At 49.0% G+C, this 22,858-nt stretch overlaps 1 protein-coding gene and 1 long non-coding RNA gene across 2 annotated transcripts; one reads left to right on the forward strand and one right to left on the reverse strand.

Annotated features, from left to right (window-relative positions):
• The first annotated feature begins 6,419 nt into the window (after window positions 1-6,419).
• On the forward strand, window positions 6,420-10,559 carry Txnip (thioredoxin interacting protein). The gene is made up of 8 exons (XM_006982580.4): window positions 6,420-6,955; window positions 7,459-7,531; window positions 7,646-7,793; window positions 7,893-7,995; window positions 8,128-8,384; window positions 8,493-8,649; window positions 8,754-8,905; window positions 9,027-10,559. The coding sequence occupies exons 1-8, from the start codon at window positions 6,706-6,708 to the stop codon at window positions 9,066-9,068; spliced, it is 1,182 nt and encodes a 393-aa protein (XP_006982642.1). The 5' UTR covers window positions 6,420-6,705; the 3' UTR covers window positions 9,069-10,559.
• A 3,995-nt stretch (window positions 10,560-14,554) lies between these two features.
• On the reverse strand, window positions 14,555-20,184 carry LOC102907663 (uncharacterized). Its single transcript, XR_442886.4, has 3 exons — window positions 19,844-20,184; window positions 18,106-18,256; window positions 14,555-17,961 (listed from the first exon to the last, which is right to left on the reverse strand). It is a non-coding gene; the product is annotated as an uncharacterized LOC102907663 (long non-coding RNA).
• Window positions 20,185-22,858: the final 2,674 nt, after the last annotated feature.

Consider the following 22,858-nt stretch of genomic DNA (forward strand, 5'->3'; position numbering starts at 1 on the left):
AGGTACTGCGGTCCGTAGCTCAGTCTCTCCTCACCCTGGAGCTGCGCTCTGACAGGTGCTGGGAGGAATACAGAGGACATAGCCCTGCTCTCTAGAAACTCATTATCTAGGAAAAAGGCAGCTTACCTGTGAATGTACCTGAGAAACATAAACAACATGCTAGGGAGTATTAAAATAAATAATAATAAAATAGAATTTAGTTATAAGGCAAAAAAATGGGAAGACTTGGCTTCAAGACTTCAGAGGGGGAGAATCGTTTGGCTGTCTACTGGGGGGTGGGGGGTGGGGGGGGCGGCGCGTGTAGGATTCCAAACCCCGGGGCTGGGGCGGGAAGGCAGGTGTTCCAGGTAGAGAGGAAAGCATAAGCAAGAACATCACACAGGAAGGGCCGGACGTAAGGACACGGCGTACCTAGGTTTGCTGAGGTGTAGGGTGAGCAGATCCGGAAGCAGCGCACAATGAGTTTGGCCGACCTTTTTGTGAAGGTTTTAAACTCAGGATGGAACATTTGAATGAGGCTCAGGAAGCCCAGGATTTTGGAGAATCACGAGAGCAGCAGGAAAGAAATTCTATTGGGTTAATCTAGCTGTAATCTATAGACTGTAGTGGGGAGATTAGCCAAAGACTATTAAGAAATCTAAGGTGATCTCTGGAGGGATGGCTCAGCGGTTAAGAGCACTGGCTGTTGTTCCAGAGGTCCTGAGTTCAATTCCCAGCAACTACATGGTGGCTCACAACCATCTGTAATGAGATCTGGCCCCCTCTTCTGGTGTGCATGAAGACATGGTGTGCATGTACATAAAATAAACATTAAAAAAAGAAATCTAGGCCGGGCGGTGGTGGCGCACGCCTTTAATCCCAGCACTCGGGAGGCAGAGCCAGGCGGATCTCTGTGAGTTCGAGGCCACCCTGGACTACCAAGTGAGTCCCAGGAGAGGCGCAAAGCTACACAGAGAAACCCTGTCTTGAAAAACCAAAAAAAAAAAAAAAAAAGAAATCTAAGGTGAGTGTGGAGGTACTTGAGAGACGGAGGTAAGATAAATAAAATAATAAAAGTAAATCTAAAAATTAAAAAGAGGGGAAAGCCAAGGAAAAACTCCTTAGGAAAAGTTCTGAGGGAGCAGGCAGAAGGGAAACAAAAAAGAATTGCTAACAAAGGAAAGTAGAATAAAGTCCAAATGTTGAGATGAATGTCTGGTTCTTTTTTTTTTTTAAGATTTATTTATTTATTATGTATACAGCATGTATGACTGCAGGCCAGAAGAGGGCACCAGATTTCATTACGGATGGTTGTGAGCCACCATGTGGTTGCTGGGAATTGAACTCAGGACCTCTGGAACAACAGCCAGTGCTCTCAACCTCTGAGCCAACTCTCCAGCCCCAATGTCTAATTCTTTAAATGGCGGTCTTTAAACTATGTAGTTGTAAATAAATAAATAAATAAATAAATAAATAAATAAATAAATAAATAAATAAATAAATAAATCCCACTTGGGCGTCTTCCAGAAACCTTGAAGAAAACCTTCTGAGCGGTGGTTCTCACTTTTCCTAATGCTGTGACCCTTTAATACAGTTTCATGATGTGGTGACCCCCAACCGCAAAATTATTTTTGTTGCTACTTCATAACTGTGATTTTACTACTGTTCTGAATCATAATGTAAATGTCTGTGTTTTCCAGAGGTCTTAGGCGGGGTCCACTCTTCTAGAGGGACGAGAAGGAGCTAACTAGAAAGGGTGCAGTCTGGTCCGACAGACAAAGCTGACTTCGGGGATTCTCTTTCAAGACTCAAGCCAGCTGTGGAATGGTTACAGACCTGGCACTCAGGAGGCAGAGGCAGGAAGGTCAGCTGAGCTCCAGGACTTCAGAACTAGCCTGGGCAGCCAGGCAAGACCTTTTTTCCGGGTGTCAAAAAAAGAAAGGGGCCTCAGTTCCTCAATAACCGAAGCGTGGGCCTCCAGATGAGGTGTTTTATGTGTGAGTCCAGCCACACCAGTCTTTATTCCAGGTACCCATGATGAAAGCTTCAAAACAGACACCTAGGGGCCGGGCCAGGAATGGCTCCAACCAGACTTTAGCTGGCTGGCTAAGGGGATGTCATGGGACCAAAATAAGGGAACTAGTTAGAGTTAGTTCTCTTTAACTCTAAACTCCCAGTCTTGCCCTTTACAAAGAGCGAACAAGATACATGTCAAAGCTCCAAGAAACAATGTCTCACACCGTAGTCCAGGCTGGCCTGCAACTCACTATACAGCCCAGGCTAGTCATGCAGTGGCGGCAATCGGCTGCCTTACTCTCCCAATGCTGGGCTTGCAAGTGTGAGTCAGCTGCCTGGCACCAGACAAACAACTAGGTTTCAGTTCTGGATGTACTTACAAAACCTGTGACCTGGGGCAGATCACTGCGTCTTCCGGTGCCTGATCTAGTTAACGCCCAGCCACAGGGTTATTGTGAGAATTAAATGAAATAACTCAACTTTAATTCTGTCTAGAACAAGACCATAGATGGCTTTACAAATAAAGTGGTCTTGACAAGGATGTAGAGAACTGGTTCTTGGGTTGGGGGTGAATCTCAGTTGGGAGAGCACTCGGGCGTCTGTTAGTTCCAATGTTAGGGAGGCAGAGGCAGGCAGATCTCTGTGAGGTTGAGGCTAGCCCAAGATTCATAGTGAAATCCTGTCTTTAAAAAAATAACTTTGAAGTCATCTTTGGCTAAATAGCAAGTCTGAGGCCAGTCTGGGATACATGCAACCTTGTCTTTAAAAAAAGTCTCTTTGAATTCTTAAGATACCATGTAAATATTTAGGTATTTTTATTTATGTATGACTTGGAGTCATGTATACAAACCCCCACAGTCTCATTTAACATTTTCCTGCCTCTAAACTAACCTTCCTTAGGGAAAAACAAGAAAGAAAGGGATGGATGGAGGAAAAGGCAAATTTACCGAGAGGAGGGTCCTGACAAGAGATTCAGAAAACACAGTTTTGCATTCCCTGCATCCTTAACTGTCTGCAAAGCCAGAGGTGAAGGAAAGGGTATGGAGTCATGGCCCTGTCCCCTGTTTGGGCTTGCGGGGCTGCCAGCCCTGGCTATCAGGTCATCTAGAGGAAAACAAAGGACAAACACCACGAGTTTCCTACTGGAACCCGGAAGAAGAGGGTGGGAAAGGGGCAGGTAAGCGATGACCTCACTTGCCAACTCCAGAGCCAAGCCCTGCCTCCTGCTCCTCCTGGGCACCTCGGCCTTGTACCCACAAGGTCTGTCCTGTTTGCAGGGCCAGAGTTTGTAATATAGACCTTTTCTTTCTTCCACCCAAGACCTGAGGAGTGTGTGTGTGTGTGTGTGTGTGTGTGTGTGTGTGTGTGTGTGTGTGAAGAGGGACAGGTTGTTATCGGAATACCAGGTGAAAGGTTATAAACATCTTATCCGAGAGGCAGCCAATTCAGAACATGCCTTGGCCAAGGGCCCGGGAAGCAGCTGCCAAAGTTAAACAGATTTTTGGCCGAACACGGAACAAACAAGTGCAGACCAGCGCTGCAAAACAAGAAGAAGCTGCTGTCCTGCAGGGGACAAGACACAGAACTGTCCTCGGGACTGTTTTAAATTAAAAAACTCAGTACTCCGTAGACGACCTCAAGTAATACCGGCCTCTTTTCTCCCAGACAGCCCAAGTCAACACCCTGGGACCCACTAGCAGCCGCCTCTCCTGCTTTCCTCCGGTCTCCTCAAACATTAAAAACCAACAATAGTTGTTTATGTTTCATTTATTTTGTGTGCCTCTGGGAGTGAGTAGTGTGTGGGGGGGTTCTCTCCTACTGTGGGGGTTCTGGGGATGGAACACTTACGAATTCCCCAGTGAAGGAGCGGGGTGGGCATGGATCCCAGAACAAAGCGGCTTCCTGCTTTGGATGAGATGTCCTGGAGCACAGCTCTCCCCTCAGAAGGCGGCTCTGGAGCTGGGAGTGGCCTGTCTCCAGGCCTGAGGCGAGGGAAACCAGCCCCCCAATGCTGCCTTCGCAGGGTTAAACCAGGGCAGTCGGCAGGGCTCTTCGGTAGGGTCGCTCCGTGTAGCCCCTTTATGCTCTGCCCCACACTCCTGGCTGCACCCCCTGGGCCTCCCCGGACTGGCCCTTGGCTGACATGTCCGGAAGGGCTTGAGCTCTGGGACAGGGATTTTCCGAGGAGGAAAGGGAAGGGGCTCCTGGCTGGTGAACGGGAATTCTTGGCCTGGCACCATCTCCCTGGTTCTCCTCAAATCTTATGTAGCTGAGGCTGAAGAGATGGCTTGGTGGTTGATAGTATCAGAGGACCTGGGTTCGATTCCCGGCACCAAAATGGAAGTTACAACTGTGGAACTCCAATGTCCAGGGTTTCTGACATCTTCTGGACTCTGCCTCAGCAGGCAAACATGTGGCAAAGCAACCAAACACATGCAATTTTTAAATCTTATGCTGCTACATACCACACTATTCAACAATATTTTTTTTGTTTTGTTTTGTTTTTTTGAGACAGGGTTTCTCTGCGTAGCTTTGCGCCTGTCCTGGAGCTCACTTGGTAGCCCAGGCTGGCCTCGAACTCACAGAGATCCGCCTGTCTCTGCCTCCCGAGTGCTGGGATTAAAGGCGTGCGCCACCACCGCCCGGCTATTTAACAATATTGATATGTGCCTTTTGGTAAACATTTTGATGTTTTATAACACCAAGCTAATTTTTCCCCCCAGATGCCTCCTACAGTTTGGAACTAATATTAGTGAGAGGCCTACCTCCTTTGTTCTTAATCAATACTGTTTATCGTCAGAAGACACCTCAAGCCTAGTTACCTTTCTGGAACAAACACACACACCCTAAGGACCAACATGTTCCGAGGCTTCAGTGCTGTGTGTGTGATTTTTAACCGCGTGGTGTCCAACTCTGAGCTTGCTTAATATTGAGGTTGAGTTGTAACTTGTTAGCCTTAGGATGTCAGTGAGGTTACGGCGTGTGAGCAAGGGGAGGGTGTGTTTATTAACATCAGTGAACAGGCTCCCAATGGTGCAAAGGCAGAATTTTATCCATGCAAAAGCTCTTAATTACCCAATTTAATAAAATTAACCAATTTAATAAAAAATTAAACTCAGAACCACTGTCTTTTATTTTCCAGCACAAGGAACAAGGCAACAATCTCCTAATAACTGCCCAAATATGGAAGGAGTCTAGGACTCAATGCCTAGGGGGGCAATCTGGGGGGTGTTGGGGGGAATTGGGAATCCCCTCTTCTGCACACGAGGTTTTCTTAGCACACTTAAGAGTTTTTTCTTGAGTCAGCTCCTGGAGGCTTCTCTGTCAGATTGGTCTACCAGATAGCCAAGTGAAACCAATACAACCTGAGCCCTGGTGAGTGTGAAACGGGCTTAGGGATATGCATTTCATTTAGTGAGAGAGAGACAGAGACAGAGATACAGAGAGATACACTCGGGAACAAAGTCACAGAGTCAGAAGTGCTGGATCTTTTTCTTCCTTTTTTTTTTTTTTTTCTTGCTTGTACCCTCCCTTGTTTCCTGGAGAAACAGGGACGAAAGGAGAGGTCTACACACCTCCCCCAAGCTGCAATGAGGTAAACGTGGGAACATATACAGAGTGTTCCCCAGCTTCACAGGTAGACTTCAGAGATGAGGGGATAAGCAACAGGATGTGGGCACTCCCTTACTGCTTCCGTTCCCGAGAACAGAGAACGGAGCCGAGTGCACACGGGTGAGCAGCAGTCGCAGCCCGGAGGGACGGGGAAGGAAGGGGGCACACCAGACCGACACACCGGTTTCCAATGGGGGCTGAGAGGGGACGTCAAACATCCGGCCCCCTTGTATGGTCTTCCGTGGACATGACCTAGGATGGGGCGCTTTCTCACTAACCCATCTGCACCCTCGCCTTCCCCCCAGTCCTGAAGTTTCCTTGGGGCAATGGGATTGTTTTTCACAGACGCGCGAACTTGTGAGCCAGGAATGAACAGTCGCCTGGGCATGAACTGCGCTGGCTAATACGAGGCGTGCAAGCCTCTCTCTCCTAAGCACATTTTTCCTTTCACCTAAAAAAAGAAAGAAAAAAAAAAAAACCCCAACACACCCAAACAACCGTGACCCCAGCCCGAGCCCCTGGACGGGGTTCAGGGACGCGGGCCCAGGGCCTCCCACCTCCTGGGGGAGCCGCCCGGAGCCCCGAACCCCGCCCCTGCTCCGGGCACGGCCGCGCACCCGAACAACAACCGCTTTCCCCGGCTGGAGCACACCGTGTCCACGCGCCCCTGCGGCCTCGCTGATTGGTGGGAGGCGCGGTAAACAAGGCCCGGGCAGCCAATGGGAGGCCTGTGCACGAGGGCTGCACGAGCCCCGGAGCCGGCGCTCGCGTGGGGCTGCGCGCCGGGCAGCTATATAAAGGCGTTTCCGGCTCCAGCGTGACACTCTCCTCCTCGCGTCCCCGGGATCTGCACAGTTCCTCCAGCTGCTGCAGCGGAGACAGCTGTGGTCGCTCTCTTCGCAAAGCCTTCGGCACCGCCAGCGGGTTGGGACTTCCCGGCACCGTTTGTTAAGAGGGCTTCTGCACATTTCGATTGGGGTTTTGTCGAGCCCTGCCGGCCCTCCCGAGGGTGAACTCTTCGTTTGCTTCGAAGGGCTCTTGACGTTTTCCCTCTCCCGCTTCCGTTTTTTTTCCCCCTTGAACCCGCTGAGCCCAATCATGGTGATGTTCAAGAAGATCAAGTCTTTTGAGGTGGTCTTCAACGACCCGGAAAAGGTGTACGGCAGTGGGGAGAAGGTGGCCGGCCGGGTGACAGTGGAAGTGTGTGAAGTTACTCGAGTCAAAGCCGTCAGGATCCTGGCTTGCGGAGTGGCCAAGGTCCTGTGGATGCAGGGGTCTCAGCAATGCAAACAGACCTTGGACTACCTGCGCTACGAAGACACGCTTCTCCTAGAGGACCAGCCAACAGGTACTGACCCAGCTGTTCTTTGCAGGACAGATGGTGACTGGGGGGGAGGGGGTGGCCTTGAAAAGGAGGCGCTGGAGTCTCCACCAAGTGTTTTGAGTTGTTCATTTAATGGTTTGAATTGTGTTCGACCCGATAGTTTCAAGTTTTAATTTGCAATTATTTAGCTACACTCCCCCACTTCGCCGCCTCCACTCACCCACAGTCACCAAGGGTGATGTGTACAGTTTCCTGAAGGTGTTGCCTTAGCTACTTAAAGATTAATGTATTCACAGTCTGTACCCGATTCCTGGGGCAACTGTGCTGGATGGGCCTTTTAGTCATTGTGGGCTTTGCAACTTTCTGTCCAAAAAAAAAAAAGTGCACTGGGATCTTCTTTTCCATCGTGTAAGAGATGAAAAGGGAGTAAAATAGCCCTGTCTGCTGCCCGGACGGTCTTCGTCTTCGCTGACGCTTTGGAAGTGTAACCAGAAACCTCATGGGCTCCTGCCTTTGTTTCCCTGCAGGTGAGAACGAGATGGTGATCATGAGACCTGGAAATACCTACGAGTACAAGTTTGGCTTTGAACTTCCTCAAGGGTAAGCATCGACCCAAAGCAACTTCGACTCTGTTTCTAAAAGCCCCCCACCCCCACCCCATTGGTCTTATTGTTCTTAGAGAGCATTAATTTTTTTCCCATTGTTTTGACACAGGCCATTGGGAACATCCTTCAAAGGAAAATATGGTTGTGTCGACTACTGGGTGAAGGCTTTTCTTGATCGCCCCAGCCAGCCGACTCAGGAGGCAAAGAAAAACTTTGAAGTGATGGATTTAGTGGACATCAATACCCCTGATTTAATGGTGAGGTTTGGTTTACAGTTCTGTTCTCCTTGGTCAGGGATAATAAATTAGATGCTTGGGGCATTGAAATATCTCAAAATACTGTGACCTTCTCCACAGGCGCCAGTATCGGCTAAAAAGGAGAAGAAGGTCTCCTGCATGTTCATTCCTGATGGGCGTGTGTCCGTCTCTGCTCGAATCGACAGAAAAGGATTCTGTGAAGGTAAATTACAGCCTGGGGTCACCACTGCCTGGGGTCCCAGAGCTGTGGGCGTGGAGGGGTCATGGAGTAGAGGCAGTGGTAGCGCCAGGTATTTAGTGGGTGCTCACACACCTCTTCGTCTTTCTTAACCAGGCGATGACATTTCCATCCATGCCGACTTTGAGAACACGTGTTCCCGAATTGTGGTCCCCAAAGCAGCTATTGTGGCCCGACATACGTACCTTGCCAATGGCCAGACCAAAGTGTTGACTCAGAAGCTGTCCTCAGTCAGAGGCAATCACATCATCTCCGGGACCTGCGCTTCATGGCGCGGCAAGAGCCTCCGAGTGCAGAAGATCAGACCATCCATCCTGGGCTGCAACATCCTTCGAGTGGAATATTTCTTGCTGGTGAGTGAAGTGTAGGGCCTTGGTTCTCGAAGAGAAACAACTCTTCAGTTAGAAATTCAGTGCTTTCTCCACACCACCCGTCTAACAAACTGCCACCTTCCTTTCTAGATCTATGTTAGTGTCCCTGGCTCCAAGAAAGTTATCCTGGACCTACCCCTGGTGATTGGCAGCAGGTCAGGTCTGAGCAGCCGGACATCCAGCATGGCCAGCCGAGCGAGCTCTGAGATGAGTTGGATAGATCTAAACATCCCAGATACCCCAGAAGGTAAGCTACATCTAATGTCTTTCTTTTGGCCTGATCGGGCTTGTGAAATTGTGGTGGTCTGGCATTTCTTAGCTGGATTTCTCATCCCGTTTTTCTCTCTGTAGCTCCTCCTTGCTATATGGACATCATTCCTGAAGACCACCGGTTGGAGAGCCCCACCACACCCCTGCTGGATGACGTGGATGGTTCTCAAGACAGCCCTATCTTTATGTATGCTCCCGAGTTCCAGTTCATGCCCCCACCCACGTACACTGAGGTGAGAATCGCTATTTTTTTATTGTTGACATTAGTCGCAGGCCTTCTGAAGGATTATTAAATGCATGGTTATTCCACTTACTAAAACACTAAAATAGTTTCTTTGCTCTTCCTCCCCCCAGGTGGACCCCTGCATCCTTAACAACAACAACAATGTGCAGTGAGCGTGTGGGGAAAAGATGCATCTACTCACTCATTTCTTTCTGCCTCTCTGCTTGGACTCCAGTGTTTTAGAGACTCTGTCTCTCTCGCAGTGGGGAAGGGGTCCGCCCCAGCCTCTGACTCCCTGACAGGGGCGGCCATCAGCAGGGGTCTCCGGCTTCAGTGGTGCAGACTCAGCCAGGGCCCGCACTGCGTGTCCGAGTGTCTGCCGGGTGGATATAGGAACACCAGAGAGGTTCAGAACCATAGGGGTTCAGACCCAGTCCACCTTCTCCCAGGTCTTGGAAATGAAGACATTGTCTGTAGTTTTTGAGTCAGAGTATAAATGACTGACCTTCTGGAATGGTCTTCCCAAGGTTTTTTTAAAGGGAGTTCTAGATTAACAGCAAACCATGAACTTCCATGCCATGGGGGACAGAATCAATTTCACATCCTAGAAAAAGGAGAATCTTGGCCAAAATTTTGGGAAAGGTGTTTTTTTGTTGTTTTTGTTTTTTAAACCAGTGTTCCCTTCTTATCCTTAACAAAGAAAAGTCTCTCTGAGGCTGATGTGGTTTGGACTAGGGAGACCGGGTGAACCCTGTGAATTAATTCTAGGACAGCTGCTCCAGTTGACTTGAACCTGGGGTAGAGCAGTGTGGCTGTGCCCACCGACAGCCATAAAAGCCATTTTACAGCTTGCTGCACTGTGTTCTCTTGCCAACTTAATCAGATGGGAGACTCTTATTTCCGTGTGACTCCTTGGAGTTGACTCTAAGGTGGCGTCCTTAGCACTTTAGTCCCTGTCAACTTTGTTTTAATCTCGATGGCAGGTGTAAACTCTACTGTCTGTGTCTTAAGGGTCAAGCCCAGTGACAGGGCAAAGGGCCTATTTTTTTTTTTTTTTTTCTTTTGGGCAGGATCTCTCCTTTGCTAACCTGGAACTCTATACATAGACCAGGCTGCCTCAGAGATCCCCCTGCCTCTGCCTCCTGAGTGCTGAGGTTCCATGCCCAGCTTGTTTATTACTTTTGAGACTGTCCCGGCGTGCAGAACTGTGTAGTTCTGATTTGGTTGGGATGGGTTGCAGCTGACCGCCGTGCCCGGTGTGAGCCTCTGCGTGGAGATGCCACCGCGCTGAGCGGGCTTTCATGCCACCGCGCTGAGCGGGCTTTCATGCCACCGGGCTGAGCGGGCTTTCGCGCCCCCGACCCTTGTCCTGCCCAGTGTTAGGGACTCTCGCTGGCTGGGCTGCCAGCGCCTGACCAGTCTCTCAGCCATAGCACTTTGTCCCACACCCTGTGTCAGAGCACTGAGCTCCACCCTTTTCTGAGAAGTTCCCAGCCAGAAAGCATGTGAGCTGAGGGTGGCTTCACTTTCGTTGTTTTGTATTTTGTGTATCTTTTTGTATGACAAAAACTATATTTTGTACTCATTCAAATATATTTTCACCCCAAGATGGGGGTATCCTTTGTAAAAAAAAAATAAAGTTTTGTAATGGTGAAAAAAAAAAACCCATGTTTTCTTGTCTGTGAAATGACATTAGAGAAGTTACTAGAAAATAGTAGCTTTCCCATGCTTCACAGGGCTGAAAACCCTGTGGAGAAGAGTGGTCCCTGCAGACCCTAAGTGATGTCAGATTTGGGACAGCTGTCCCATCAGGTGGTTTGGTCTCCATTCAGACTAAATCGGTGGGATCTGGTGATGGAAGCGAATTAACCACGTCTACAGCTAATTACCACCAAATTACTTCAGCCTTGTTCCTGGAGCTAAGGATGGTCTTGAACTTTGGTCCTCCAGGCCCTGCCCCTCAGGTGCTGGGATTCAAGGCATACACGACCATACCCAGGATTTTTATTTATGTTGGACGTGTGTGGGTGCAGGCAGGAATGTGGAGCTTAGAGCCCACCTTGCAAGAGGCATTCCCCTCTCTGTGGGACCCAGAGATCAGGTCCTCAGGCTTTGAAGAAAGTGTCTTTACCTGCTGAGTCACAGTTCTCCAATGCTCAGTTTTATGAATTCTTAGAGAAGAAATAGCTTTGTGAGGGGATTGGAAGGGAAAGTGTGAGCTTCCTTTTTATATTTTTAATCCGTGCGAGCAGCTTTTCTTTACACAGAGGCAGGGATCTGGGAAGAAGGCCCTGGGGAGGCAAGTGTCAGAGGGAAATGTAAGGGTGTGCTCAGGTGGGGGGCAGGGACTCAATACTGGAGTCCTGTGGGTCCCCTGATGGTCCTTAATGCCCCGCAGAGGACACTCTGTAAATCAAAGAGAGACTGGGTCAGGACTGGCAGAGGCCTCAGTCCACCTGCCCCAGGGATGCTTGGTGGGGATGGAGTTTTTGTCTTTGTTTCGTTGAGACAAGTTCTCTGTAGCTCAGGCTAGCCTCAGCCTCCCAGACACTGGAGTTAGAATTGTGTATCACCATGCCTGACTGCCATTCTCTTTCATAACTTGGATTTTATTGTAGAGGTTTCCCCAACATCCACATGGTTTATATGCTGAAAACAACTATTTGGGAGTTAGAGCTTAGTTGCAGGTATTGGGTGGTGTAGAGGCAGCTACAGTTTTCTCTTTATAGTTTTAAGGTATGATTAGAACTCAGTGGTGGTTGACTGTCTAGCCCCACCCTAATCCCTTGGGAGCTGTTTTGTTTTGGCAGTCTCTGTTTCTCACAGGGAACTGATGACTGATAAAATCATTTCACTGCTAAGTAAATTATTATTGCTGTGGTGGTGCACACCTAAAGCGAGCATTTGAGAAGCAGATGCAGGATCGCCAAGAATTCAAGGCAGCCCTGGCCACGAGTACCACTTGTGGGTACTTTGGGAACGTGTGTCCCCCAAAACAAACCAAAACCACAAAAAGCCTGTGAACGCTGAACTGAACAGAAAGTGAAATTGAAGACAGAAATTCTTTGCTACTCTAGTGATTGATCTTTATCGTCCATTCTCTATAGCTCATCTCCTTACCTTCCTGCCCTCCTTAAGAAAATGATCATGTGTGTATATACCGGTATGTGAGTGTATGCCTCAATGCATACGAAGGTCAGAGGTCAACCATGGAGTTGGTTCTCTCCTTCCAACTTTCTATGATTCCAGGGATCCATCAAACACTGGTCACCAAGCTCACCCAGCTAGGGCCTTTACCACAAACCTGATAGCCTTTTTCTTTGTCTTTTGATATGGATTTCATTTAGCCTAGGCTGTGTCATGAGGGTGACCTTGAATTTCTGATCCTCCTGCCTCTACCTTCCTAGGGCTGGGATGATCGGCCAGTCTGTGTTACCATGCCCAGTTCACACACAGCTGAGGACTGAAGGCAGGCTTCATCCACGCTAGGCAAACGCCTTACCAACTGATCCGCTGCTCGGCCTGGGCTGGCTCCTTTCTGTTCTGTTGACCATGTGCTGGAATCTAGCTCTCCCTCAAGACTCTCACCTGAAGCCCTCCCCATTTCTCACCTGTTCAAACATTCAGCAGCTCCTCCCCTTTCAATTTGCGACCAGGAAACTAGGTCAAAGTTGGCGGGATGTTTTTTTATGCTGCTTGGTTTCCAGGGATTGGGGGGTGGAGCAGGGATAAAAGGGGGAGAGAGGGCCAGACCAGAGGATGGAGAGTCGGGGAGGCCTGCACCCGGGTATGTGTGGACACAGTCTAGTTACTCAGACTTCATATGAGTGGCCAGGAGAGGCTAACTGCACCCCAGGCCACTTAAGAGATTCCAGCTTGCAAGAGGCGGAACATAGATAGGCACCCTCTCCTGATACCCCAACCCCCATTCCCACCCCATCTAGCGCTGTCTACAAGATTCAGTTTTCTTTCTGAGGTTGGTCTCACTGTCACCCAAACTAGTCTGGGACTCTCGCACGGGGCTGGCCATCCCACTGCCTCAACCTGAGCACTGGGCTGCTAGGTGTAAGTGGCCACACCTGGCCTTCCAGAGGGTTCTCTGGGGGTGGGAATGCTGTGTGGACCTGTGCTGTCCGGCACAGCGGCATGAGCACATGGAGCTGCCGACCGTGACAAAAAATGGAATTTCAATTCTGTGTAATTAATTTAGACTTAGCACGGCCTCACCAGTCACTGCCATATCGTGCAGCACAGCAATTAGCTGAGGAAGGAAGTTGCCAGAAGTACTCCCCAAGAGGAAACCCATCCCTCCCGAGAGCAGAGCAGGCTGCACTCCGCTTCCTTTTGCCTTCTCTACACAATTTCTGCCTCACCCTGGGACATTCTCTGTCTGCAGACTCACTTAGCTTTACTTCCTCGGCACCACGCAGCTGTTCCCCACCTAACACTGGCCCTTCTTTTCCCATGCTCTTCTCACATGCTTTTCAATCTTTAAAGAGCCACAGCCTACCCGTACAGCCAGGAGTAGAGATCTAGTTCTGAGTATTATTTATTCATCGGGTCCAATCTAGTATTGGAAGATCTGAGAAAAGCCAAAAAGAAAATTAAAGAGAGAGAGGGAGGGAGAAAAATACCCCAAGGAAAATAAAATTAATAGCAGGGTCTAATGTCACATGCCTGTAATCGGGAGACTGAGGCAAATGGATCAAGAGTTCAAGCTAGGGGGCTGGAGAGATGGCTCATAGGTTAGGAGCACTGGCTGCTTTTCCAGAGGTCCTGAGTTCAATTCCCAGCACCCACATGGTGGCTCACAACCATCTGTAATGAGAGCCGGCACACTCTTCTGTATATGTAATAAATAAATAAATCTTTAAAAAAAAAAAAAAAGAGTTCAAGCTAGGGCCAAGCATGGTAGCACACACCTTTAATCCCAGCACTCAGGATGCAGAGGCAGAGGCAGAGGCAGGCAGATCACAGTGAGTTCAAAGCCAGCCTGATCTACAAAGCAAGTTCCAGGACAGCCAGAGCTGCTATACAGAGAAACTCTGTCTTGAAAAACCAGAAGAGAGAGAGAGAGAGAGAGAGAGAGAGAGAGAGAGAGAGAGAGAGAGAGAGAGAGAGAAGAGAGAAGAGAGAAGAGAGAAGAGAGACAGAGATCAAGCTAGTTTGGGCTACACAGCAAGACTTTTTTTAAGACTAGAGATGAAACTCAGTGGTAAACTGTTGGCCTGAAATGCACAAAGCCAAAGCCTTGAGTTGGATCTTCAGGACAGTGTAAAAAGGCCTGGTGGCTCATACCAGCAATCCTGGCAGAGGCAGGAAGATCACGGATGGTCAAGTCATGCTCAGCTGTATAATGAGTTTGAGGCCAGCCTGGGATACATGAGATCCTCTCTAAGAACCAAGAAATTCAGGCCATCCTCAGCTACATGGTATCGAGTTTGAGGCCAGTCTGGGCTACAAAGCGACAGCTACAGGTAGTTAATTTAAAACAAAAAAATCAAGGGCCTCCTTTAAACATAAGGAAAATGCAAGGATCCAACTAGAGTTGGGGCATTGAGAGAGAACATTGTGGAGAGAGGATGTAACTAAACGTACAGTCAGCAAGAAGTAATCACACAGGTCTAATGACATTGACTAATATCCTGTCTGTGTGTGTGTGAGATAGAGAGAGAGAGAGAGAGAGAGAGAGAGAGAGAGAGAGAGAGAGAGAGAGAGAGAACCTGAGCACAACTTTGGGTGTTATTGCTTTGTCCACAATTATTTTTTTTTAAGCTAGGATGTATCAATAGGAGTTTGAGGTTCACTAAGGAGCTCCTCCACTGGCTGGCTAGGGATCCCCAGAGATCTCCTTGTCTCCACCTCTCCACCACTGGGATTATAAACATCAGCCAGGTCCTGCTTCCTAAGTAGGTTTGGGGGATTCTAACTCAGATACTCATACTTGTGTGGCAAACACGTTACTGACCCAGCCTCTCCCCAGCCCACCTTTGATTAATTCTTCGAGAAATCCACATAGTCCTGCCAGAGGTTCTTTTCCTTGAATCACCTCGAAGTGACAGATCACAGAAGGGAGATAAAGTGTACATTTAACTGGCCCTCCTGTCCTAAGCCTCCTAACAGGAAGAAGATCTTACCCCCCTCCATGCTGACCTTCTGTACACAGTATTTCTGAGGTTGAAAACCCCTCCTAGAGATGACTACAGATCTAGGGCTGCAGGCCTGGCCCAGTGAGCATGAATCTAGAACCTGGAAAAAGTTCAGTGAGGAGCCTTCCGACACAGTTCTTAGTTTATCTTCTATCGCTGTGATAAACACCATGTCCGAAAGCAACTGGGAGCGGAAAAAGATTTTATTTGACTTCCGTGTCCAGAGTACAGTCCATCGTTGAAGGAAGCCAGGGCAGGACCCTGGAGGCAGGAGCTGATGCAGAGGCCATGGAGGGGTGCTGCTTACTGGCTTGCTCCCCATGGCTTATTCGTCTTGCTTTTTTATAAATCTCAGGACCACGTGGTTAGAGACGGCACCACCCACAGTGGGCTCCTCCCACATCAATCATGAATCAAAATTCCTACAGGCCGGTCTGATGGAGGCAGCTCCTCTGTTAAGGTCCCCTCCTCCCAAATGACTTTAATGGGGGTCAAGCTGACAACCAACCAGCACAGGTTCTTAGGAGAAATAGTTATTAAGAATGCTGCTGACCCGGGACCCAAACTAAATTCCACGCCCCCTGCATCTCCGGCCGCCCTGTGACTTTGGACAGCGTGTTTAAACTCTCCATGCCATGGGCAGTTCATTCGCTGCCGCCTTGCTTTCAAGTTTGTTTATTTAATGATTGTGGATGGCTGTGTCCTCATGTCTGTGTTCCATGCCATCCCGTGCCCCCCGGAGCTCGAGGGAACGGAACAGGAGTCAGAGACGCTTGGGAGCTGCCGTTGGGTGCTGGGAATCCAGGCCAGGTTAAATGCTCTTAACTGCTGCTGCCCCATCATGTGACTTTCTTTCTTTTTTTTTTTAAATAATAAGATGAATCGCAATTAAGGAAGATCCCTCCCCCCCATGTTGACCTTTGACCTCTAGATGCCCCAGCTAGTGTGTAGTGTGTGTGTGTGTGTGTGTGTGTGTGTGTGTGTGTGTGTGTGTATTTTGGAGAAAGAGTCTCGATAGCCCACATTGACCTCACTGTCCTGACCCTCTTGCCTCCCAAATGCTGGGGATGTAGACATGTGTCACCACCCCTCGCTCAGACTGTTCATCTATAAAATGAAGGCCGATGACACAACTGACCCAGAGGTGTTGTGAAGATCACAAAACGTAAATGGGGCCAGCGAGATAACTCAGCAGGTAAAGGTGTCACCAGCCGGGTGGTGCTGGTGCACACCTTTAATCCCAGCACTCAGGAGGCAGAGGCAGGCGGATCTCTGTGAGTTCGAGGACAGCCTAGTCTACAGAGCGAGTTCCAGAATTGGCTCCAAAGCTACAGAAAAACCCGGTCTCAAAAAAACAAAAAAAAGAAAAGGTATTTGCCACCAAACCTGATGATCAGAGTCCAATCCCCACTACTCACATGGAAGGAGAGAACCAGCTCCTCATAAACTGTCCTCACTTTCACAGGTGTGCCATAGTGCCTGTGCACATGTACACACACACACACACACACACACACACACACACACACACATCAGGTGGCTCACAAACTCCAGCTCCAAGGGATCTGAAGCCCTCTTCTGGCCTCCTTGAGCACCCGTAGACACGAGCTGTTCACTCACACAAACACAGGCATACAAACATTAACAAAAAAATATTTTTTAAAAAATACATAAAGCACAGTAAGTGGAGAATCTATCTGGGCACTGTTAGGACAAAAAGCGTTTGTTACTCAAAATCAGAGTAGCCTGGGCAGCATGGTGCATGTCTGTAATCCCAGAGGAGAGCCTGCTTGTTGCTGGAGAGCTTCTCTCCAGGTTCCATTAAGCCCCACAGCCCCACAATCCACATATAAAATAATCACTCAGACATTTATATTACTTACAAACTGTATGACCGTGGCAGGCTTCTTGCTAACTGTTCTTATATCTTAAATTAACCCATTTCTATAAATCTATACCATGCCACGTGGCTGGTGGCTTACCGGCATCTTTACATGCTGCTTGTCCTGGCAGTGGCTGCAGTGTCTCCTTCCTTCTTCCTGTTTCCCCAATTCTCCTCTCTCTTTGTCCCGCCTATACTTCCTGCCTGGTCACTGACCATCAGTGTTTTATTTATATAGAGCGATATCCACAGCACCTGCTCCCACAAAATGTTCTCTGACCTCCTCAAGCACATTGTAACTGAATCTTCTAACGTCTGCAGTCTACACGTTTAGGGGAAGCTTTCTACCATTTAGTGTGGTAAAATGAGGACCAGAGAATGCAGACATCCAACACAAGACTACAGAGGTCTCAAATTCCTTTTCTTCTCTTTCTCTTTCCTTCCTTTCTTTTTCTTCTTCTTTTTTTTTTTTTTACATTTCTTATTATTATTATTATTATTATTATTATTTTCATTTTATTTTTTGTTTTTTTAAGACAGGGTTTCTCTGTGTAGCCCTGGCTGTTCTGGAATTCACTCTGTAGACCAGTCTAGCCTCGAACTCACAGAGGTCCATCTGCCTCTCTGGGATTAAAGGCTTGAGTCACCGCTGCCGCCGCTGCCTGGTTCTTTTTAATCTTTTATGTGTATGAGCGTGCACGTGCATGATGTATCTATGTGCATCACTTGAATGTCTGGTGCCTGCAGAGGTCAGAAAGGTCCTGGAACTGGAGTTACAGAAGGCTGTGAGCTACCGTATACGTGCAGAGAACAGAACCTGGTCCTCTGCAAGATTAACAGGTCTCTGAGCCTTCTCTCCAGTTTCAGAATTCCTTTTTCTAAAGGTATTCTGATCTTTTCCCAGAGGTGGACTAGCTGGGTAGTACAAGGGTCTGAGGTCTTGAGACTACTCATGAGGCCCAGTTCAGTGGATCTAGATTGCTCTTGTCCCATCCCGACCTTCCTGGGCTTCGTCCTTTCTAGTCTTTCTTCAGCCTGTTACGTAAAGAGAAAAGAATGAACAAACTCAGTACGCTGGGATTTTTCTGTGTGCCGATTGCCTGTTTATCTCCAGGCAACAGGGTGATGGAGGGAGAGAGACAGAACGCCACGGGGACAGGATTGTGAATTCCACGTGACCTGAGTCCCGGGATGTCAAGCGAGGTCCATCCTCTGTCTTTTTTTGGGGTGATGGAACTACTGACTCGACATCTTCAAGTCAACCAAGCGGTCAGTAAACAGGCTCTTGGAAATGTCTGGCTAGGTGCTCATTGCGGGTATTTTTAACCTCCTGGACAGACGGAGAGAGAGGAACGGTTTCAGTTGCTGGGAGAGGAGGGGAATTGGGGGGCTTCCTTTATATAGCTCCACGGATGAAGACTCCTCCACTGACATCCTCTCCCACCCACCCGGACTGACGGCCAGTGCTGTGTGTCCTGCTCTGTCCCTTCTCCCCGTGGGCTTTCAGCCTTGCCTCTTTCCAGCTGCAGAAGCCTTCCTCCTGTCCCACACTCAGAAAGTGGGGTTGGCAGGGAGCCAGGGCTCTTCTCCCCGTGGAGGGGGTGCTCCATGTCGCCCTCCCTGGCTGGCCCTCGGGAGGGCTCCAAACACTCCGGAACCCTCCGGGCCCTGCTCTCCCTATTCCTGGGAACAGAATTTAAGACCGAAAACCCAGGTTTGGGTTCTGTACGCTTGAGAGAGTAGAAGAGATGCCTGTGGAGGCCTGAGAGATTGAAAACGGTGACCTGTTGAACATTGCTGCCTAGAAAACCAGGTCACGGGGGAGCCGGAAGGGCCGGGGAAGCAGTGAATCAATCGCAAGCCTAAGAGATCCTGTCGACCATGGGAGGAGGGGTCCTGGAAACTGGGCATGGAGCTGAGGGGGGGAGAGAAAAATGATGGAACTTCTCAATGTGGCCTTCGTCTTCTCTTGGCCTTCTTTGTAAACCGTACAGCCGCACCCTCCCCTCCCTCCCTCGGTTCCTTCCTGTGCCCTGGCCTCTCTTCCCAGACTCTCTACCCTGTTTTGCGGTTAAGGAAGGAATTCTCAACACAGATGCTCCAAGGTTGCTGGGAAGCCTGCAGGGAGGTGGAATTTCAGTCTGTGACAGAATCCCAGCACAAACACACTGTGATTTGTTTCCTCTTCCTGTATCTTGATTTTAGCTGAAGTTGACAAAACGGAGCACAAACAGAGAAAAGGCCAAGCCAGAGGCAGGACACTAGCCAAAACAGCTTGCTGATGTCTAGAAGCCTGCACGGCTTCTTCCTAAAGGTTTGGTGGTCAGCCTTTAGAAACTCTTATTACTCCATTTTAGGGGCCCGGTGTGGCATTGCATTCCGGAAATCCCAGCATTCGAAAGCGTGCGGCAGGAGGATTAATAGTGACAGGCTACAGGCCACAACTGGCAACGTGACAAGCTGTTCTCAGAGGCGACTGAAGTGGGGGCGGGGTGGGCAGGGAAAGGGCGAGATGGCTCAGAGGGAGAGGCACAAAGGCTGGTGACCCGAGTTCAAGCCCCGGAACCCAAGTAAAGACAGAAGGGGAGAGCGGAGTCCACAAACTTGTCCCCTGAGCTCCGTGTGCACAGCTGTGGCACAAATGCACACACACCTGCAATTTCATACAGCACACACACACACACACACATACACACACACACACACACACACACACACACACACACACACACACACACACCCCAAATCCAAGGGGGGAAATCGCAGCACTAGGGAGGCTGAGGCAGGATCATCAGGAGCTTAAGGCTAGTCTCTGCTGCATAGCAAGTTTTAGGTGAACCTGGATTGCAAAAGATCTTATCTGTCACAAAAACAAATAAATACATAAATAAAACAAGAGGGAAATTATTTGAAGTACCTGGAGGACGGTGAGGACAAGTCTCAGTGAAAAGACCTCCTTGTCCACAGCCACCTCTGCTGGCCAGGCCCCGTACAACCCCTGAGAGGTCTGCAGACATTGCTGACACCCCTGGACAGGTGTGAGGGTGCTGGTTTGGACTGGAAAACAAGAGTCAAAACAGGATCCAGGCCAAGTAAGGGAGAGGTGAGGGGCTGAGGGCAGCCAGATCCAAGTATGGTCAGACAGGAAAAAGTCGCCGGGTGCCAGAGAGAGTCCTGGGTAAGGAAAGAGACTGCACAGGGCTGCTCTTCTCCCTCAGACAGAGGCGGGCCCTCCCACAGAGCGCCCATCTCTGCCTACTCCCTTTGACCACCCTGCCTGGCGGAAGCATTAACTCCAGAAGGGAGTTTCCTCTCAAAATGGTTGCAAACCTGGCCAGAGCAGAGCAAAAGGAAAACAAACATCAAGGCTTTTGTCCCTGTCCAAAGGGGACTGCAGGAGTCATCTCCATGATAAGAACACCTCCAATTTAGGCAGGCTTTCTTTTTTATTTTTGTTTTTTATTTTTTGAGACAGGGTCTCTCATAGCCCAGGCTGACCTCAAATTCACTATGTAGCCAAAGATGATCTTAAACTCTCGGTCGTCCTTTGTCCGGCCTTTACCTCACAACCCCCTGTCCTTGGTTAGGTAGGCTTTCCTTGCTGGGTGTGGTGGCACCTGTCGGTAATCCCTGCACTCGGGAGCCAGGCTATCAAATCTGAGACCAAATGGACAGCCTGTCTCACCCGGAAGGCTGGAGTCAGTCAGTAAAGGTTCAGTCAGTAAAGCGCTTACTCTGCAAGCCTGGGGACCTGAGTGTGGTGTCCGATCTCTACAGCCCCAGGGCTGGGGACATGGACACAGATGGACTGCTGAGGCCAATGTGCAGCCATCCTAGCCTACTTCAAAAGCTCAAAGCCAGTGAGAGACCTGTCTCAAAACACAAGCTAGAGCATGCATGAGGAACACCACTATAGGTTGACTTCTACCCTTCTTATATAGACATGCATAGGTACACGCATCTGCACATATGTGATACACGCATCTGCACATATGTGAATATGCACACAAACACAACCTCACCATACCAAGATAGCAATAAGCCAAGTGTGGTGGCACAAACCTATAATCCCAGCACTTTTGAAACAGTCCTGGCTGTCCTGGAACTCACTCTGTAGACCAGGCTGGCCTCGAACTCAGAGATCTGCCTGCCTCTGCCTCCTGAGTGCTGGGATTAAAGGCATGAGACCACACCTGGCTGGAGAGTAGCAGGCTACTGGGGACAGGCAGCATTTCGATAATTTTTTCACTTTTTTTGGGTGGTGGTGAGGTTTCCAGACAGGTTTTCTCTGTGTAGTTTTAGTGCCTATCCTGGATCTCACTCTGTAGACCAGGCTAGCCTCAAACTCACAGAGATCCGCCTGGCTCTGCCTCCCGAGTGCTGGGATTAAAGGCGTGCGCCACCACGGCGGGCTTTTTTCACTTCTTAACTGTAAACCCAGAGAGGCAGGATCATAGGATTGTGGCCACTCGGGGAGCGGAAGGAGTCTGAGCCATAGGGTGCACAGTCCACAGCTGATGATCCTGGGATAAGAGGAGGTTTTTTTTTTTTTTTTTTTTTGGTTTTGGTTTTGGTTTTTCGAGACAAGGTTTCTCTGTGTAGCTTTGCGCCTTTCCTGGAACTCACTTGGTAGCCCAGGCTGGCCTCAAACTCACAGAGATCCGCCTGCCTCTGCCTCCCGAGTGCTGGGATTAAAGGCATGCGCCACCACCGCCCGGCTAAGAGGAGGTTTGAGAACAGAAAGTAGTCATAGCCTCTGATGACGGAAGCCTTAGCCTCTCTGGTCCTGTACTCAGGGCTAGATCAGTCTGTGCCTACTAACTCCCTCTGGGTTAGCCAGTTAACAAAACAGACACATTAAACCCCATTGGACTAGGCAAAGAGTTCTTTCTGATAATACTAGAAAATAGAATTCCTAATTGGGATTTCAAATTTCTAAATTTATGATTTCCTTGGGGAAATACAGGTCTCAGTAGGGGAAAAGTCAGTGGAGAAAAGGTCATTGCTAGCCTGGCCAGATTACCTAACCGAACTATTCCTGTCTGGCTCATTTATCTCCTCGGCCTTCTGGCCAGGCGTATTTGAGGACAGATAGGAAGGACCAGTACCAGCAGCCCCTTCTCTGGTCCAAAATCTCTGTGTTGTCCTTGCTGAAAAAGTCCCTGACCTGCAGGTTGTGACCTTGACCTCTCCACTGAAGGGGTCTTCTGCTTTCTCATTAGCTGCAGGAATTGCTGATCTCCGGCTTCGCTGGCTGAAAAGGCTCTTGGAAACAACTGGCCATGTGCCTGATGTATCTTTAGCCCGTGGGGCCGAAAATAAGGCGGGGAGATCAAGGGGATTGAATGAGCTTGGCAAGACAGGGACCTGTCCCACCATTTGGAGGACAAAGGTTGGTGTGACCATTTGGGATTGGTTGTACTGCCTCAAAAACAAACTGTCATGAAAACCAGGTCATGTTTGAACTCTGCCCTGCCTGGGTCTTGCTTTTCTTGGCCGGTGACCTTGTTGGACAAAGCCAATGACATGAGACCCAGCACCATGTGTACCTTTGCAAGTGGATCAACACCAACTCCACTGGGCAGTAGGGTTCTCTGGAGATGTCAGACAAGAAGAAACTGAGGCACGGAGTCTTGGCACGACTTTCTGAAGAGGACAAGACTATGGAGCAGAAAACTAAGCAATGAGATGATGCTTTGCCTGTCAGAGATGACAATCAGTCCCCCTGGCTCAGCTTTTTGTTGTTGTTGCTGTTTCTTTTTCTTTTAAGTCTTTTGAGACAGTGTCTCCTATACCCCAGTTTGGCTTCAAATTTTCCATGTAGCCAAGGGTTGTAAGCATATGACACTATGCTTTTTTTTTTTTTTTTTTTTTTTTTTGTGGCTTTTCAAGACAGGGTTTCTCTGTGTAGCCCTGGCTGTCCTGGATCTCG

Source organism: Peromyscus maniculatus, chromosome 6 (genome assembly GCF_049852395.1).
Source record: "Peromyscus maniculatus bairdii isolate BWxNUB_F1_BW_parent chromosome 6, HU_Pman_BW_mat_3.1, whole genome shotgun sequence".
NCBI classification, from domain to species: Eukaryota; Metazoa; Chordata; class Mammalia; order Rodentia; family Cricetidae; genus Peromyscus; species Peromyscus maniculatus.